General features: G+C 46.3%; 1 protein-coding gene across 1 annotated transcript; it reads right to left on the reverse strand.

Annotated features, from left to right (window-relative positions):
- Nucleotides 1-11,291: 11,291 nt before the first annotated feature.
- FJX1 (four-jointed box kinase 1) lies at nucleotides 11,292-15,726 on the reverse strand. Its single transcript, XM_053946827.1, has one exon. It carries the CDS (start codon nucleotides 15,387-15,389, stop codon nucleotides 14,109-14,111), a length of 1,281 nt encoding a protein of 426 aa, XP_053802802.1. The 5' UTR covers nucleotides 15,390-15,726; the 3' UTR covers nucleotides 11,292-14,108.
- Between the last annotated feature and the right edge of the window lie 3,728 nt (nucleotides 15,727-19,454).

Consider the following 19,454-nt stretch of genomic DNA (forward strand, 5'->3'; position numbering starts at 1 on the left):
CTGCCCCAATAACAGAGACATCGAGCTGCCTGAATGAGAAGCTAATTTCAGCTTGGTGCTCACCTCTGGCCTCCCCTACTCTGAACCAGGCACTGCTGAGTAGGGCTCTGGTGGTGCTCTACCCATAAGTACTCAGAACTTGCCCAGCAATAAAAAATATAAACCCTCCTGAAAAGGCATTTAACACATGACCCAGGCTGGATGAAAGGGTGTGCTTATGGCAACGAAGAACAAGTGCAGGCTGTAATAATGCAATCTTGTGGGGAAAAAATTAATCTGAAGCAAAATGAGTCAATTTTAGTGCAAGTCTGTGGAAGCAATGCTACTACACTCTTTAGACAAAATTAAATACAATGATTTTAGAGGAGTTCTGTGGAGGCCACAGTTCAATGTAATTACAATGGAAAATGGATGTTCTGTTATGTATGCCATTCCTGAAAGGAAAAGGTATGAAGCCATGGCAAAAACAATAGATATAAAAAAATAAGGTTGAAATTAAGTTAGGGAAACATCGTAAACCACTTTTGAAATGTATATATTTGTACCACAGCCCAACTGCGTCCCTCTCTGGCATGATAACACTCTTGTGAGATGATTGCCACTTACATGGGCTTAACATTACCCCATGTACTGTGCATAAAATCCAGGTGCTTGCTCTCATTTGCTGCAAGAGAAAAACACAGCAGCAGAGGTGTTGTCTGCAGAAGTCCCTGAGCTGTGAGTGGCAGTGTGTTCCACTCTCCCTAGCTGCTTGCCCTAGCTTTTGACCCGCATGGGTTATTCCACAGTGGGGGATCCTCTGGCAGCACTCACAGATATTCACCTTCACAGCGCTCTCCCATGGCATTTAAACACCATTGCTGCACCATCTGTAGCATGCACAACAAAATTCTTACCTGGGACACAGCTCAAATCTGAGTGGGTTTGGGGGGTAAATGGGAATGAACCATGTCCGTGGCATGGTGGGAATGCATGGAGGAGGGGAGGGAGTGCAGGCAGAGGAATGTTGCTGAGCACATGGGGAAAAAGTCCAGCAGCTTCCCCAGTGGGCATAAGAGTTGCCTTATATCCCCAGGATGCTTTTGAGCTATGGGAACTTCAATTTTAAAGTAGTTTCTTCCTGCCCCAATCTGTCTTTGTCTGGAATCCATGCCATAGTGCCCTCTGATGTTAAATATTCTGCTTGAAATCTACCTGGCAAAGGGGAGGATCAATAGGCTCTCAATTTTGCATCCATGGCAACACATACTTTACATATCATTTTATCCTGAACAAAGGAAAATTAAAGACTTGGGGTTTTAGGGAAGAAGGAGAGGGAACAGGCTTTACCTCCAGGTGCAAACCTGTCATTTTGAATTCTTAATGACGTGAACTTAAGAAAAGTGTTGATAGAGCAAAACTTGAGGCTCTGTGAGGAGAATATGAATGCCAGATTTATTTCAGCAGACAGTACTCACAGTCTAATACAAACTAACAGTCATAAAGCAGCTCTCAACAGACAAACATTCAAACAAGTTAGTCTCAAAAAGTAATTATAGGAAAAAACACCCAATACCTCACTTAAAAAAAAAAAAAACACCAAAAATCCCCAAAACCCAAAAACACCCCAACCTCATTAAAAAAAAACCAAAAAAACCAAAAAAACCAAAAAACAAACAAAAAAAAAAAAAAAAAAAAAAACAAAAAAAAAAAACCCAAAACAAACAAAACCCCCCCCCCAAAAAAAAAAACCCAAAAAACCACAACAAAACAACAACAATATAAAAACCTACCAAGCTTTATCAAATATTTATATTTTGGACTAATAATATTCTTAACATGATTTTGATCTGACTTCTACTGGTAGAAAGCTAGAAAATTAGAAAATCAGTTTTCAAGCTGTAGTGGTTTAAAACAAAAGAACATCCTTCCTGTGCTCCTGAACACTGGAAATTTTTGCTAATACTAGGTGACATTTGTGATAAGATTGCATTTGATATCTGATCTACAGAAGCCTTACCTATGTTTAGTGATTTAAATTCATTCCTTTGTCTTAATGTTTTGGTATTTTTTTTCAAACCCAGTTATTCTGAAGTTGGGAACAGTGATTGAGTTAGGTAGTCAACAACATAAAATGGTCTGATTTTCTTCTGCTTTCCCCTAGGGTTTTATTTACACAAATAGAGTATGAGTAAAATGCATAAAACTATAAATTTCTTGTAAGGTTTTATTTTACAGTCATTATGATCCACACAAAGTGCAAATTCTTACAACAGCAAGGCAGTGGAAAAACCATTTCCTAGTTGAATGTCTATCCACATCTACATGAAAAAAGGGCACTGAAATACCAAATCTGTTCAAGTCATTACCATGCCCCTGTAAGTGAACATTTCTGTGCTAATATATAGTGTTGCACTGACTCTTCCAGTCACAAATATTCAAATTTCAGCTTTAAAGCTCTGCTCTTCCAGGAGCAGCTTGGAATCAGCTGTGCTGTAGGGATGCGTGTGCCCTGCTGAGGCAAAGGAAACCCATTCCATGGTCAGGCCAGTGGCAGGTGGGAGTGGACACCGCCCTCTACAAGAAGCCCAGAGACAACCCTAGAGGGATGAGAGCATTACACTGGACTAACCACTTTGCAAGCTCCCACCTGCACATTGCAAGCCTGGCATTCCTTGGTTAACAGTATGAAGAGAGGAAAAGCTTCATCTGAACAGCTTCACCAGAACAGAAGTTCTTCCTGGACTCCTGCTAATACTGTATCCAAAGATGCTCTTTCTGATTGCTAGCAAAGGCAGGCACAAAGAGCACAGTTTTCTCAGAAAATGCATGCAGTTAATACAGCACTGTTCGGTAAAATCTCATAGATTTCATAGCACACTTTAAGGCTGTGTATTAAGCCATCTTTCTGGGGTCAGAATCCCAGAAGACAACAGATGTAGGTATGTGAGACATTGATTCCACATTCGTGCTCATTAAGAACAGAAAGACCTGGTCCAAATATGGAGGGGAAGAGAAATAATTCATCTGGATACTGAGGAGTACTTGAAGTTGAGTTATTCCATTGAATTCATATCACTGCCCTTCAAGGCATGTATCACACAAGGACTCTGGGAGAAATATGAGACAAAGATATCACAGTTTTCTTTTACTTGCAATCATGCAAGGATGAAACTTGTATCTATAATCCCTCTTCTTTACCCTGAAACCTGTCTGACATTCTTGGGAAACAAGGGGCCCTCTTCAACGTGGCTGTGCTGCTCCATCAAGGGCAAAGGTGCGGGGGAAGCCAAGCAGCAGGAGCAAGTTTTCTTCTGGCTCCTGGCAGCAGCGCAGGCAGCCTGAGCTGCCAGCTGCCAGCTCTGGGGAAGTGGGTCCCCAGAGGACCCCGAACAAGGGCTCCTCCTGCCCTTGGCAGATGGTGAAGGCTCCTGCCAGCCAGCAGCATTGAGAGCACCACTGAAGTGAGAGAGTGCTACTGCCTGCACAGCATGGCTGGTAGAAAAAACCCTGTGTCCAAGTTTTGGCCACATGGGTGCAAGGTTTGCCTTTGCTCACTTCCACTTTCAGTACTGGAGCTCACCCATCACTGGCCTTGTTTTCCTGCTAAGTTGTATGTTCTGGCTCTGCCAGTGCCATTCAACATCCTCTCATGGTTTTTTCATACCTGTTTTTCTCTCTGTAACATGAGAGCAGTAAGACGCCACAAGAGCACTGTGATGCCTAACTCATCTTCATAAAATGCTTTGAATCCATCACGAAATGCTCTGCAAAAGTTCAAAGCATATCATCAATATTACCACCAAATTTATTGTCTCTGAATGGTCCATGTCATTACCATTAAGCATGAATATTATTCTTTATTATGCATCCATGCTACATCTTTGATTCTTAGCACTTGTTCAGAGATGTTGGAAATGCTTTTCTTGTATATGCCCTTTCCCAACAATTTCAGGAAGATATATGTACATCTGAAATGTTAGAAGTCAAAATTCTGTAATTTCTAATGCACAAAAGACTCCATCTGGCACATCTATATTTTTCAGCTATTATGCAAACTGAGAACTGAAATATTAACAAGCTTTGTGAGTAATTCATATCAGGCAGGATAATTTTGAAAGTTTTTCAGTGAGTATACTTTTCTTTCTGAGAAAAATATTCTCTTGATTACTCTGAACATACTGATAGTTGCTGGAATTGAAATAAATGGATGGGTATCATTAAAATGACAGCAGATTGAAAAATTACAATGAGGAAAACACTTATTTGCATTTCAACATAAAAGAGCATGTCATGTGTTTCTTACCGCCCCAGCTGGTGTTTCTGGGGCACCATGTGTGTGGGTAGGTCCTCCTAATGCAGAGTAGCAAAGAGGAGGGAGCATGACCCTGGGGCAGATAGACTTGTATAACATGTACCAGCATGTGTGAATATCAGAGACATCTGAGAACTTGAAGCAAAGTTTGGACAGCAGCAAAAATTACCTGGATGGTAAAGAAAAGGAGTTGAGCACTTTAAACAAAGTGAGGAGTCAATACACTCTAGTTCTTTTTCCAGATAATATGGATTTAAGCATTTTCAATGCCATCAGAACAGATGAGTTGGCTGGAGCCTGTTCCTCCCTGCTGGTTGGACTCTGCTAAGTCTCTTGCAGAAGCAGCCATCCAACCTCTATGTTTTGGCTCTGCCCCTATTCCAACCTTTCCATTGGCAAAGCTGAGCTGCTCACATCTGCAGCCTTGACTTGCAGGATGTCTCCTGTTGTATGCTGGGTTGGTTCAGTTAGGGGTTTTAATAAATGTTAGTTAGTCAGTTCTATGTACCCCCATTTTCCCCTCACAATGGTTCACTCCAAGTTGTCTACCACAGGAGCTTTCCCATGTCAGTCTTGTAGCCACTCCTGAATTCTTCCTGAAAGTTCTGTTTCAATCACCCCACCTTTGCATTCCTAGTTGTCCCAGAATACTGTACCCACCTCAGTCACGTTTCCAAAGGTTGTTATAATTCACATCACTCCCCTGTTGTCTGTCCCCATTGGGCGAGGGGGATTTCTGCCCCTGTCTGCCCACCCCTATTTAACCCAATGCTATCTTTGTCCCGGCGCCATTTTGTCCTCGTGCCGGCTGGGAACAGCCGCTCCAGCCACCGCAGCAGCCACATGGGAAAGGCTACGAAAGCGGTAAACCCACGTCGGAGCGCTCAGCCCTAGGGCCTCCGTGTACGTGGCAGCTTCGGTCTCACCAAAAGGCAGCACCTACCCGGGTGCCCCAGCTGCCCGAGACCGGAGCAAAGAACAAAAGCCGCAGTTTCCCTTCTTCCTAATGGATCCTTCTACTTTTGCTTCCCACCTCTGAGGTCAAACTGTGTCTCAAGAGCAGCCTTAGCTGTTGAAGTTCTGAAAATGATCCTAGCAGGGAAAAGCACCAAGTCTGGAGCAAGAAGTTACCTTGCATCAGCAAATTTACAGAAAAAACTTTTTTTTTTTTTTTTTTTTTTTTTTTTTTTCTTTTTTTTTTTTTTTTTTTTTTTTTTGCCACTTGATACCTGCTAGAGATCATGTGTCCAGTTTCTCTCTTGTGTAGGAAGAGAGCTGTGCCTGTCCCAGCTCCTGGCCCCCAGCACAGCGGATGATGTCGCCAGAGAGAACACAGAACTGTGACATGGCAGACAGGGTGACTGCTCCTGGAGGAACTCAGCTCCACCCTCTGTGCCAGCTGCCACTCTGCTGACATAGAATTACACTGGAGTTAGCACAGACCTTCCAGCTTCATGGGCCACCTGTTTTGATCCTGCCTGAATTTGCTTTGGCTTGCTGAATTTGCTTTGGCTCTGTGACTCAAACATCTATTTTCAACTGAAGAGGGGGGAGGTGAAGGAAGAGGAAGGGAGATGGTTGTTTAGGGGTGATCCTAAGGGTTTTCTTCTCCCAGTGCAAAACAGAACCTTTCTAACACCTGAATTCACTAGTGTCACAATTCACATCAATTTCTGACACTGCATATGCAACAGGGATCTACATACCAACACAAACTGTCCATACACTCACAAAGCATCAGCACATCACCCATGAAGCAACCAAGCCTTGGATCCATACTTCAGTGAGTAGCCTACCTGTACTATGCCTCTTTGATCAGAGACAACCTTCCTGATGTCACCAAAAGCATTGCTAAAACAGATGGGATTGCCATGCTGTTTAGTAGGAAATAGATGTTGTCACATGAAGCAGTTGTCTCCTCTGCCTTCAGCATAAAGGAGCTAAACCTGACAGTCTGAAAGGGGAAAAAATTGTGGCCTGTTTGTTAAGATTAAGGAAGAAAAAATCTTAAATATTCTTTTTTGTAAAATACATTATTAATTTTTCTTATTTTTATGTGTATAGCTTCATTTCAAGGAGTACCGATTGTGGTTACTGCACTGCCCTGATTCTGTTGGAGGTTTAGGAAATTGCCTGGAGACTCACTATTGACAAAAACTGTTTTGTATTGACAAAACCTCGTTTATGTACCGTGACTCCTTGAGGAGCAACATATAAGTAAAATAACTATCTGGACTATTCACTAATAAGGGAATTACATTTCTAATTTAGTTTTAATCATCTGAAGCACTAATAGAAACCTAAGGAGGGGTACTTTTTTTTTTTTTTTTTTTTTTTTTTTTTTTTTTTTTTTTTTCTTTTTTCTTTTTAAAGAAAAATTTCTCCTTCCCTGGAGATACTCAAAAGTTGTCTGGACACAGTCCTGAATAACATCCTCTAGGGGACTCTACCTGAGCAGGTAGGTTGGACTAGATGACCTCCAGTGGTTCCTTCCTACCTTATCCATTCTGTGATTCTGTGATTCCAGAAAAACAGAAGGCAACCCAGGAGCATCCATTTAACTGTAGCAGCTCCAACCACTCATCTTCATTGTTTTTATGAGCTAGAAGATGATGGCTTCATTTTTGGCACAACCTGAAATATTCCTTGCTAGAGGAGGTCTCAAAGCCTCCTGTCACCCTGACTCTCACAGCCGGCTTTAGTTAGCTGGGATCCCAGCAATCTGCTGGGTTAGTCAGCAAAGAAAGCAGCAAGAGGCTCCACTGTAGTTCCCTTTGTCCTTTCTAAAAGCATATCTTAAATAACACTTATTGTGGATACACTCATGAACAGTTTTTGCATCCAAACTGCAGGGAAATTCATGTTCTTACGCCTGCAGGGCTGTAAATCAGAAAATGCTTTAGTGTGTTACTTGCATTTAATAAATCACAAACAGAGGGTTTAATTTTGATCTTTGGTGGCTATCAAACCAGAAATACCTCCACTGCACAGTTGCCTTGCAGGGTAGCTGGTGTGAAAGAAAATAATACCATTAATATCCTTCAGATCCTTGCATCCAGGTTCATCCAGAATTTGCCACCCTACTTTGAACTGCACTGTTAAAAAATAAAAAGCAACTCTTTTTCTGATGAGCAAATCCTGTACGTTTTCAAAAAAACAAAGGAAGCAATTACCTCCCCTTAGCTTGAATACAGTAAAGGACATTGAAAACTTTAGGGGTGATAAAGGTGACACAGCTAAACTAAAGCAAATTAACTAACAGCAATCACTTAAATAAATTCTGGGAGCAGACTTCTAGCTTGCCTACAAGAAATCATGTATGGCTAAAAAATATTCACAACAGCAGCTTGAAACCATAGTTTATTAATGCCCTTTACCCCACAGCAGGACACAGAAAGGAAACTGGCAAAACAGGGACATTAAAAAATTATGACTTTTCTGACTGAAACATACATTATGCAGAAATCCACCTCCCTTCTTTTATGCTGAGATTGGAGATACTGATAAAAAAAATGTTTCTTCCTTGCCTCATTACTGGGGGGCATTACTGCACTGCTATCATTTGAAGTAAATACCTGTCTGGCTTCACTGCAATGCATTTTTTTTAAATCCCACCATGAGGGGAGAAGGCTTTTGGCAGAAGGGGGAGTTTTTTAGGGAAGGGTAGGTGGTGGGAGGCAGGACATGATGGATAATAACACTTAAAACAGTTCCTTCTTGTGTTCTGGGAGATACTATTCAGAACAAAGCCCTTCAGCTACATTTTAGTCAAAACAGGAAAATCAACTCAGACCATACAGACCAAGAGTAATTTTAACTCCTGCACATACTTTTGGGGAACATGAGGAGCAGCCAGTGGCAGCAGCAAAGAGCCCATTCCAGCCTCACTCACACAAAACTACACTGATCCCAAACCTCTTAATCCTCACCATCACACAGCTGAAGGTGTAAGATCTGAGGATGCCCCAAGTTTGAGTAAACCTTAACTGTTACATACTTGGATATTAAGTTTTATAATGGATTCTACGGCATCAAAAGAGAGTTTTTGGTGAACAGCTCAAAACTCAGAATGGGGAAAGTACTTAATGAGTTTTGGCAAATAATATTGAGTAGGTTAAATAAAATGCTGAAGGCATTAAAAATCATTGAGGATACATAATGTTACACAGGCTGAAATTCACCAGATAACAAAAACATTTCATGAGAGATTTTGAAAATGAGCCTATTCTTTCAAGATCACTAGTTGCCAATGGTCTACACAGGGAAAAGCCAGATCCTCCACACCAGGAGTGCCAAAAACTTCCACGTTTTTCTCCTTATTCTGTGACACAGACTGACTCAAAAAGGCCCATTTCAGAGGCTGTTGCAAGAAACCTGTCACGGAAGGTAGAGAAAGGCTGTTGTTGGGGGAACACTATCTTTGCTGCCATCCAATTTCATCAAAGGATATTTGCTGTTTGGTCCCAGCATCTGGATGGAATTGGCCTGCTTTAAAGTGCCACAACATATTTTTTTTCTTTTTTTCATTTTTTTTGCCTTTGACTACTTCTTATAAAACACATTCTGCTGGATTGACACCAAAGACTGGCTTGACAGTGTGTCACTTTAAACAGCCCAGGTGACAGAGGCTGGACAAGCATGGCGACATCCTGGCAGTACAATTTAAATCTCCCCATCTTAATTGTCCCTGTAACCAGCTTGCATTCTGTTTGTATTCCACCTGAAATCCCCTCACCTGTGCATCCCTTGTTGGGATAGGAACTGGAAGGGTCTGGGTCTTCAGGATCTTCTGCTCAATTTTCCCTGCATCAGCAATCACTGCACTTTGTAGTCAGTCTTCCCTTGTGTTTGTTTTCTTGCAGAAATGGAGCAAGTGCCACACACACAAACCCCACAGGAAGTGGCTGAATAGCAGAATCATGCAAAACCAGACGATCCATTTGCAAAGTCAGACCCTCTTTTTAGTCCTATTATTGTTGTTCATCCTCCAATAATCCAGCCAGAGCTCTTTTCCTTGAGTACAGCATTGGTTTGCTTTCAGATGGAATCAGTCTCCTTCATCTGCACAGCTCCTTTCATACCTGCACACAGCAGCAGCCCTGATTCATGCAGGCTTGTGTGTGTCCTTTCCCAGAAACTCATCCAGCACTGGAGCAGGCAGTGGAAGCCACAGCACACGAGGGTGTTAAGACATCACAAATATAACACCTTGTTTCTGCCCCATACCCAAAGTACACTCAGATTAAAGAGTACCTGAGTGTGGGACTGATAACGTTTGTTAAAACACCAGTTGATTCACAGTAAAATACATTAATTACCCCACTGAGTAGTTAACTTCTACTCAGGTAAGCATGCATTGCTTCAGAAGGGAGAGCTATATTAGCACCTAAGCCAGCAAGGTAAAATGTTTTTTAGGTCACTGAGAGTAGCAGGAGCTCTGTGGGTGCCTGGCAGGCACTGCTTAATGTGCAGCCCAGCCCCTTCTCCTGGGAGCTCTACCACATTTAACCCAGGGAGCACAGCTCTGAAGAAGTGATTAGATTTCATGCTGTGGTTGCAAAGTAGGAATAACATGCAAAATGGGATTAAGTTTTAATATAATCTCCTATCTCACAGTCCTGGACCACCTAGTAATGTCAGTGAGATAATTCTAAGTTTATTAACTTTAAAAAAGGCATCAAACTTCAAAGGGAAAGCAAAAAAATATGCTGGTGATGTCAAGAGCATGCTGTATGACCAGTGAGTCAGTGTTACTAACTACATTTTCACTGTCTTCCACTGGCCCTGAGCTATTTCCCCAATCTCTGAATGGGCTGACACAGTCACAGCAGGGCAGTGAAGTGTGTGGCACCAGAGGTCAAAACAGCTCCATCCCCAGGGCAGCTGCTTTGTGTGAAAGGTAAGGGAACTCTGCACCTGGGAAGAGCTTCCCAGGCTGTGAAGGAAATTCTCAAATGGAAGTCCACACTAAAAATAAATCCATACTGGAAATTACTTCAGATGCAAGCAAAGAGAAGCAAAGGAGATTTGTGCTGCAAACAACATTCTTGCTTTTTTTACCAAGTGGGAACCCCACTGAATTCACAGGCTTTGCTGTTTGGTGCACCCTGGGGGTGCAATAGCCACTGCAAGTGCAATTTTGATATCCTTTAGTTCTCAGAAACTGTGAACTTGGCCCTCCCTTCACTGTGCTAGTTCTTGGAGACACTGTCCCAGTGGCTATGAACTCAGGGTGGGAATAGCAGCAACCACCTAACCCTACAAGCCTCCTCAGATTCCAATGCAAGAAAAAATCAGGAGAGATATTCTGAATTTAACTAGGGAAACATACAGGAATACGGAACTGAATACAGTGTATTCAAATACATCCTCTCTAGATACTTTTCCCTGTTCTGTTTGGGGTTTTTTGTTTGGTTTGGTTTTTTTCCCCTGAAGCTTGTGTAACCAGTTAAGCACCGTCTCCTACCTACTTTGTTAAACACCTCCTGTCTCACACCTGGGAGAGACCCAGACCACATCTGGGCTGTGACCCTCACCCAGCCTCTTCAGATCTATGCAAGAGGCCACATTTGACCAAGGCACCAGTGCAGCCCACTTTGTCAACACACACTTTATGGAAAGCCTGTGAAAAGTAGTGGGAAGTGCTTCCTTAAGTGTTCTGCTGAGGGAGGTCTAAAGCCCTACAGCCCCATTCTCATACAGGTTGAGCAGACAATTCCTTGAGCTCCAGGTAAAGTGCTGCTGAGCAGCTGGCAATGCATAGCCAGAACCTGCCGATCCTACTACTGACAACCTTCTACTCACAACTTTCAGGTTCTGAAGTCTTCCTGTTCTCAGCATTCCTTGCCTGTCTGATTACTTTGACTCAAAAGAAACTCTACTGGAAGTAAGCAGAGTTAGAGGAGTGCCATTGAAATTACACCACATCAAGTTTTACAGAGTTTCATCCCTTGGTTCTGCAGGATAGTCAAATGTAACACAGCACATACAGCTAAAATACGTGCAAAAAGTAATTTACTTTTACTAATTTACTTAAAGCATTGTTGCCTTAAAGAAATCACAGAAAAAGAGTAAGTTTACCTTAATATAATGATAATTCAAAGCTTTTACAGAAGATGATCTGCACCAGAAGAATAAAATAGAGCAACAGAATGAAGTATCGTCATCCATCTATGCTAGTTTTGTCCATCCTTTTTGAATGAACACATTTCCCAGGGCACTGCTTCCCCAGCATAGCATCTCTAGGTTTCACACCAACCTACAACTACACCATTTTTGAATATTTAACTTATATATAAACTTATATATAACTTGAGGTAGTCACCAGTCACCAAATAGGAAATCATGTTTCTTCTTGAAAGAGGTAATTAGCTAGGCTCTGGCTCTAAAGACATTGCAAATGAGATTTACTTCTCATTAGCCATCAAAGCCACAGTTGTGCCATAATTATAGAAGTACTTAAACAGAAATAAAACCTTAGATGCTTGCGGCACAGCAGTTTGCTCTTCACAGTGGTTTAAAATGTATGCTAGCAGTTTATTATTTAAATATATTTTCATGAGGTGAATGCGACAGAAACTGCTGCATTCCAGTTACAAAGCAATGCTAAAGAAGAATTAAGAATTACAGTTAAGTTTTGTATTATCATGTAAATGACAAGGGAATGTCACATGGGATTCTGTGCATTGTTCGTAGAGATAAATGCAGTGAACTATAAATACAAGCTCAATAGAGAGCCTTGACAGTTCAGCAGCTGAACGAAAGCTAGTCTTGCAGGCTGCTGGGACATATTGAAATAAATACTCATACACAGAGATGCACTATCTAACATATCTAATTAATTAACCATTAATTTTGTTTGCAAAACTGTTGTCTTACTAAAAAAACTATCCCCCAAAACCTCTAAAACACTGTAATGGCCAACGAAAATTGTCTTTATGTGAAGTTTACTCTAAATAATGAATAGACCAAAGACCTCCTGTAGATAGGAATGCACAGCCCTCCCGAGTTCAAGGGAGGGTTAGTGCTTGGCACCTACTTGCACAGCAGCCACTGGGGCATGCTGCTGCCTTCATCGAGAGCTTCCAGTCCAGATGTAGAAGAGATTATGCTGCTGTTTGATTATAGCAGGTTATATACTGGCATTTGGGGTCTAAAAGGGATTAGTTTATCCATTGTCCTTATTCTGGCTGTTATTTCGAGCCATACAATGGCCTCTTCTATGAATACTGGTACATTTAAAAAAGCAAGCAAGCGATGCCAATATTTTATTTTGTACGTCCACTGGTACTACTTCGCCGTAGAACAGAATTCTGTAGGGGAAAAAAACCCATCAACTATTTCAGAATGATTAAAAAGCTTTCCTGTTCTTCATTGCAAAGATAACCAAAATGGGAAGACAGTATGAACACCACTGAAAGCACTCCAATTCCTGGACAAACCTTTGAAGCAGGAACAGCTGAACCTGCGCCAGGTTGGTATCCAGTCCCAGCACCCAAAAAGGCTGACAGCAGCTAGCCCACACCAGCTCTGTCAGTTTGCTGAAACTAACCGCTTCAGTTATCTTGGGGTTAGCCCAGGCAGTCCATTTCAGGCTTTGAAAACCAGATAAATGTCTATTCAGATGAAGCACTCACACTACTTTAGCCACTCCAAGAGCTTTTCCCTTTTCAGGAACACCTAGGAAAGCTAAACTCTACCCCTCCTTGCCTCAGAGGGACTGAGTAAAAGTTCATTCTGTTCAGTCGAGTGACAAGCTGTGAAGTGGTGACCTCCATCACCCATCAGGAAAGACCTAGGAGATGCATGCTTCCTTGTCAAAGCTCAGGCAAACATCCTGGCCACCGAAGGCAAAACATTAACACACTTTACTGGAATATCAGTTTCTTTAGTATGTTACAGAAAAGTTTATGAACATATATAATGTACATAAAAGGCAGACTTTGTAAAATAAAAAGGTCTTCTATTAAAAAAATATTAAAAAGTCAAAGTAAAGTGCATGAAACAGTTTTTCCTCCACTTTAACTATTGTGTCAAAGTCTTAGCACGTAGCAATATTTTTTAAAAATGGGAGATCTTCTTATGCCACCCATTAGTCAGTTACTTTACAGGTAAAATGAAATTATGATGATTACAAACAAACCCTTAAGAATCAGAACAGTTTAACCCAATGAATCCACAAAAAAAAAAACCCTAAGAATATGGGCTTCCTGTACACTTTTCATCAACAAGATTTAACAATCAGTGGAAAGGTTCACTCTCGTTAAAGAAAACTGTTAGGAAACAAGTTTCACTAGTTAGGGGCTTCCGTATTGTGCAATCAGTTCTTGGTCTATGAATATCAACATTCATACTTAAATATGCCGTTGCAAAAGGAATAATATATAAAAAAAAATTCTGCCTGCCTTCGTTGGAAGGAAACAAGTTACTCGACCCCAATCCAGACAAAAGACAACTGCTTTCCTATGGGGTCTCTTAAGAGGGTGAGTTCATGAAGAGAATTAAGGGAAAGCAGTGAAGATGCTGAACCCTCTTATTTTTCCAACTCTGGGGGCAGAGTCCTGGAGTGGAACCGGGCCGTAATTATAGCGATGGTGTTCTGCATCTTCAGAGTCCTTGACAAAGCGAATTAATCGCTGCTCTCGACAGCCCCGGCAGGCAGGTAGCCCATTATCTCCCCCGTCCCCGGCAGTCGCAGCGACTACGGGGAACCGAGGTGGCAGGCTGGCTCAGCTGCGGCCCGCGGCTGCTGCCGGGGCAAGTCAGCCGCGCTGCCCGGGAGCAAAGGAAAGCCGGAGCGCTGCGGCCCCGGGGCTCAGAGCACGGCGGCCTGGGCGCGGCAGTGGGCGATGTGGCGGTGCACGAAATCGACGCGGGCCTGCAGGAGCTCGGCCTGGCGCTCGGAGAGGAAGCCGAGGCGCGCCCAGAGCGGCTCCCGCGCCCGGTACCGGCGGCGCAGCTCGGCGGCAGCGCTGCGGCGGCGGTGCAGCTCGGCCACCCGACGGGCCGTGCCCTCGCGGAACACGCACACGGAGCGGAGCAGCGGCTCGTTGTAGGGGTCCCACATGGCGAGGAGGCGGTAGCCGTGCACCAGCCCCGCCTCGTTGTCCATGAAGACGAGCCCGCCGTCGGGGGCGCGGAGCAGGTTGCTGGTGGCGCGGAGCATCACCCGCGGGTCCCACTGCAGGCTGAAGAGGTTGCTGACCAGGCGGTCGAAGTTGGCCGTCAGGTAGTCGAAGAGGATCAGATCGCTCCACTGCACCAGCTCCACCAGCTGCGACGGCGACAGCCCGTCCAACTCCCCCGCCGACAGCGGCTGCAGCCGCCGGCCAGCGCCCGTCTCGGCGCCCCAGGGCGCGGGAGCCACCACGGCGGTGAGATTGTCCACCCAGCGGGTCAGGCTGACCACGGCACCCTCGGCCCAGTGCGAGCCACGCAGCTCCTCGCGCACCGGCTCCCACTGCCGCCCGCGGGCTTCCACCAGGGCGAGGGCCATGGGCGGCAGCCGCTCCTGCATGCCCAGCACCCCGGCCAGGTGATACGAGAGCGCCTCGCCCTGGATCTGCTCCGGGTTGATGCCGTAGCGGACGCAGGCGCGGCTCCCGTCCGACAGCCGCGCCAGCCGGTTGGAGCTGCGCCCGCAGCCGCCCCGCTCCAGCGAGGCCACGCGGGCTGCGCGGGCGGCCGACAGCCACGCCGCCGCCTCCTCCGCCGCGAAGCCCGGCGGCACCTGCTCTTCCAGCTCACGGCTCCAGAAGATGCCCCGCTCCACCGGGGAGGCGGTGTCGCCCGCCGGCTGCGAGTTGGTCACAGCGAGCCGCTCCTCAGCGTACCGCTCCTCCCGGTCCGTCGCCGCCGCCGGCACCGCCAGCAGCGTCCGAAAAGTTTTCTGCCCGCCGCCGCCGGACTCGCCCCGCGCCGCCGGGGAGCGCCCCCAGCCCCATCGCCCCGGGGACTGCCCGGCGGGCGGGCGCGGCTCCGGCAGCGCCGCCGTCTCCCGCCGCAGCAGCACCGTCCAGAGCCCCGGCAGGGCGCCCAGCAGCAGCAGCCCCAGCACGGGCAGGGGGCCCGGTGCGGCCCGCCTCGCCCGCTTCATCCTCACGCCGCTTCACGCCGCTACCGCGGGACGCGGCGGCGGTGCAGCCCCGCCGCTCGGCCGCTCAGCGCAGCGCTGGCGCATGGCCGCGGGCCGGATCTGCCGCCCGGGGAGCGGCGGCGGAAGCACACGAGCCCAGGCGGCTGCCCCACGCCGTGTGCGCCCAGCTCTGTCGGCGACCAGGAGACACCGGCACCGCACCACGTGGGGGAGCCGAGGGCGGGGGGAGGCGCGCCCGGCCCTCCCCGTCTCCCGGCGTGGCCCTCCGCTTCAAACGGCGATGGTCTGCGCGGTGGGGGTGGCGGTCCCACAAGCGGCGGAGAGCCTCGTCGAGGAAGCGGAAGGGTTGCGGATGGCGTGGGAGCCGAGCCGGTCGCCCGCCCGCGGGAAGGGAGAGCGCTGCAGCGCGGGCGCTTGGCCCGCCGGTTCCTCCTCGCCGCTGCAGGCAGCACAAAAGAGCCTGCACACCGAGGGAGGAAAGAGGGGAGGGGGAAGGGGAAGAGGAAGGCGGTACGCACGCCAGCGGGGCCGCCCCCCGCGCCGGTGCACGGGCGGCCGCGGAGCCCCGGGCGCGACCGCGCCTCCTCCCGCCCCCGGTCGCACGGCAGGGTCGCGCCGCGGTGAGAGGCAGAGCGGCACCCCCTCCGCTCCATCACCCGTCACCTCCAGCCCGGCGCTCGGGACCGCGCGGTGGCCGGGAGCCGGCAGGTGGTTGCACAAAGGGATCGTTGCAAACACGAGCACCGCGCGGTGCACACCCGGACAGACACCTGTCCGCCCGGCAGCGGAACCGGACCCACCCGCACACCGCTGCGTGATGCCGGGGCTCCCTGCCGGGCAGGGCCGCCAGTGACCGAGGGCGAGGCGCGGTGGTGAGACCCCATGGAGCATCACCTGTTCTTCCCGCTTCGCTTGGAGGCCCGCCTGCACGGAGGGCGGCGTCCTTCGCGTCCTTTTACACCGGGATGTTTGCGGTGCTCAAGCACCAGGTGTGTCACGGAGTCTGCAGACCAGTTTTTCCTGGCATTTTAACCCTCGCGAGAGGGGTTAACCCCCCTCGCGGGATATCCTACCCGAGAGAACGACAGCCAGCCTTTCTTTTCAAGTTGTGTCCCTGTGAGGTGTTTAGAAGAGTAGCTATTTCTCTATTCCCTATTTCAATTTTTCTGCCTTCTCAAGGCAAAGATGCTTAGCTCTGCTCTTTCAGTATTTTACTGGGGACTTCTCTTGCAAAGAACACGTTTGTGAGCCGAACGAGATTAAACACCTTTCACTTCTGCTATCATTGCTGTGGCTATCCTCCAAAGTACTTATTGAGGTTGGATCAGTGCAGCAAAACCACTGCACTCAGAATCTTAACTACTGAGAAAGAAAAAAAAAATCCTTTCTCGTCTCTTGAACTCTTTCTGCTCTCTTGAGGTATCATAACAACTCAGTTTTTCAGCCACACTCCAGTCTTCCAGGTTGGATGGAATACAGTTTATTTTCTTTTAAAATAAGAATTAGGGAATTCTTTCTTTTCCGCAATTTTGTTAAAAACATTCAAACTCTCCTAATACACCTTAACAACTCGCAGTTATACATACATATACAACTCGGCCACCGCAAAAAAAAAAAAAAAAAAAAAAAAAAAAAAAAACCAAAAACCCAAACCCACCACAAACAACGCAAAGAAAAGGAAAAAAAAAAAAAAAACAACAACAAAAAAACCCCACAAAAACCAACCAAACAACAACAAAAAAAAAAGGAAAAAAAAAAAAAAAAACCCAGAAGCTGAATTCCCTGTCTTTTTTTTCCCTGTCTTCTGACTCAAATTCCCGGGCGGAGCGCAGCGGGCGCCTTCCCGCCGTTCGGTGCGGCCGCGGCCGTGTCGCACCAGCAGCTCCTGCTGCTCCCGGGTCCGCGCTGCACCCGCCGGCGGCACCGGCGGCACGGGTCATGATGATAATGAGAGATACCAGCCTGGCGCCCCTCAAAGGCGATGCAAGCTGTCAAACATTCCTCTTGCTACCCAAGAATTCGGGTCTCGTGCTGTTCCGACCCTGAAGCCTTATTGCCAGATGACGCTTTACATTTTCACCCTTTGAAGCCACACGAGCTGCGCGGTGAACGCCAGGTATGCGATTTGGAGCTGGTGTTTGCTACCCTTCACAGTGGTCGATGAGAACAGTACTCTGAGCAGAAGGCTTTTATCCAACAGTATTTTTACCAAAGAAATGACACAGAATTGCCTCTGTTCTCTGCCACTTTCTAGTTTGAAATAGGTTTAAGAGAACTCCTAACTTGCTGGAAAATTGTTGAAAGCAAAAAACTAATTTTATTCCATACATAGGTTGGACGTGTATTTTGCTTTATATGAAACTGTGTTTCTTTCAGGTGAGTTATGCTTCTAGTGAGCATCCAGCTGCCAGTGTCTGCACTGGGATTTCTCTCCAGAGAAGAACCATTGCCATGGATAGGGACACTAGATTTCCTGTTATTAAGGTGGACATAACCTCCAAGTTATGCATGACATTCATTTGAATTACAGCTTGCCTCTTGTAAGCTAGGCAGTTAATCAACAAGCTATACTGTGACTACATCCTTAAATCAATAGCTGGGAAAACATCACTTCCTCCAAATACTCTGCCTCCCAGCTGCACTCTTTGAAAGGAGTACAAGCCAGAGTTTAGCTGAGCCAGCCCTCTGGCTAATAATCCTGCTTACAAGTTGCAATATTTATAAAACCAGATAATTGGTAGAGGGTTAAACATCAGGCAAGCTGTTCAATTTACAGCATGTTAAGCATTCCTGAAACTGTGATCACTGATATATTTGGGTCAATCAGATGTCTTGTTAGTGCTTTGCAGACATTGCAATGAGCATCTCAGAGATAAAGGAGAAAGTCTCCAGGCTTCACAGCCCTGTACTGGGGAAGGGAGTGCTGGCTGCTGTCCAGGCCCAGAATTCTAGCAAGCAGAAAGATAACAAAATAATTTCTGGCTTCCTTGTGTTGTTTCTTATATTAATTTGATTTTAGCTGCCTGGCAAAGCTAGGTTCACAGAATACCTGACTGCTGGTGTTTCACACTGTTTTTAGTCTAGGGAAGGGTTTATTCTGCTCATTCCCCTCCTAGCACCCCAGTACCCACCTTCTCAGTGATGTGGAATGTCTCTCATTGCAGACAGCAATTCCTCCCAATAAAGGCAGAAGAAACAGGAACTGAACAGAGGCTTGAAGATTTCTCCCCTGCAGTGAAAATTTTGCATTCAAGACAAATGCCAAACTCAAATGGGCTTTGATAGGATTAGGATCATGGGAAAGCAGATGGGGACTTTATTTTTCTGGACACTGTATCTATGCTGGAGTTGAGAGGTCCTGCCCCAGAAAACAGTCTCTGCTGGTCAAGGAAGGCTGGCAAACCAGGCACAGAGCGAATCTCCATTGCACCAGAGCCCAAAACTATTAGCACCTCCAAAGCAACCAGAGGTCTACCAGTGCTCTCCAGGGCAGGAGGGAGCCTCCTCGATGGCTGGAGCTGCAGCTGACAGAGGGGTAACATCTGTAGCCTGCTGCAGGGAGGACTGTTCCAGCCATGAATAGGCACCCCCTGGCTCAGGCAAGTTCTGGCCTGTGCTAACATCACATATCTTTGAATGATACTCTCCCACAGCTCAAGGCTTCAGTACAATGCCTCCACCCCCACATTTCAGAAGCATTGCATGGAAGTTATTTCCCAGCACAGACCTTTTTGGACTACCAAAATTAGTCAGTCCCCTCCAGTAATTCCCAGGCTCATGAAATTTTCTCTGCCTTCACTGAGTGCCAACAGACAACTTTCTATTCAACACTGGTTTTATTGCATACCCAAAGCCACACCTCACACATCTCAAAGCCAAGTTATTGAGTCTGGTGACTGCCACATCAACTGCAGCAGGGATGTGGGCTCCTTTCCTGGAGACTGCAGGGGCTGAGGCTGAGCTACTGCTTCATGGGGATCTCTCTCACTAGCACAACACATAAAGCCATTCATTTACTCTACAGTGTGGTTCAGGATCCCAGGGTGGGATGGGAATAGAGTCCTT

The sequence above is a fragment of the Vidua chalybeata genome, chromosome 6, assembly GCF_026979565.1.
Source record: "Vidua chalybeata isolate OUT-0048 chromosome 6, bVidCha1 merged haplotype, whole genome shotgun sequence".
NCBI lineage: Eukaryota > Metazoa > Chordata > Aves > Passeriformes > Viduidae > Vidua > Vidua chalybeata.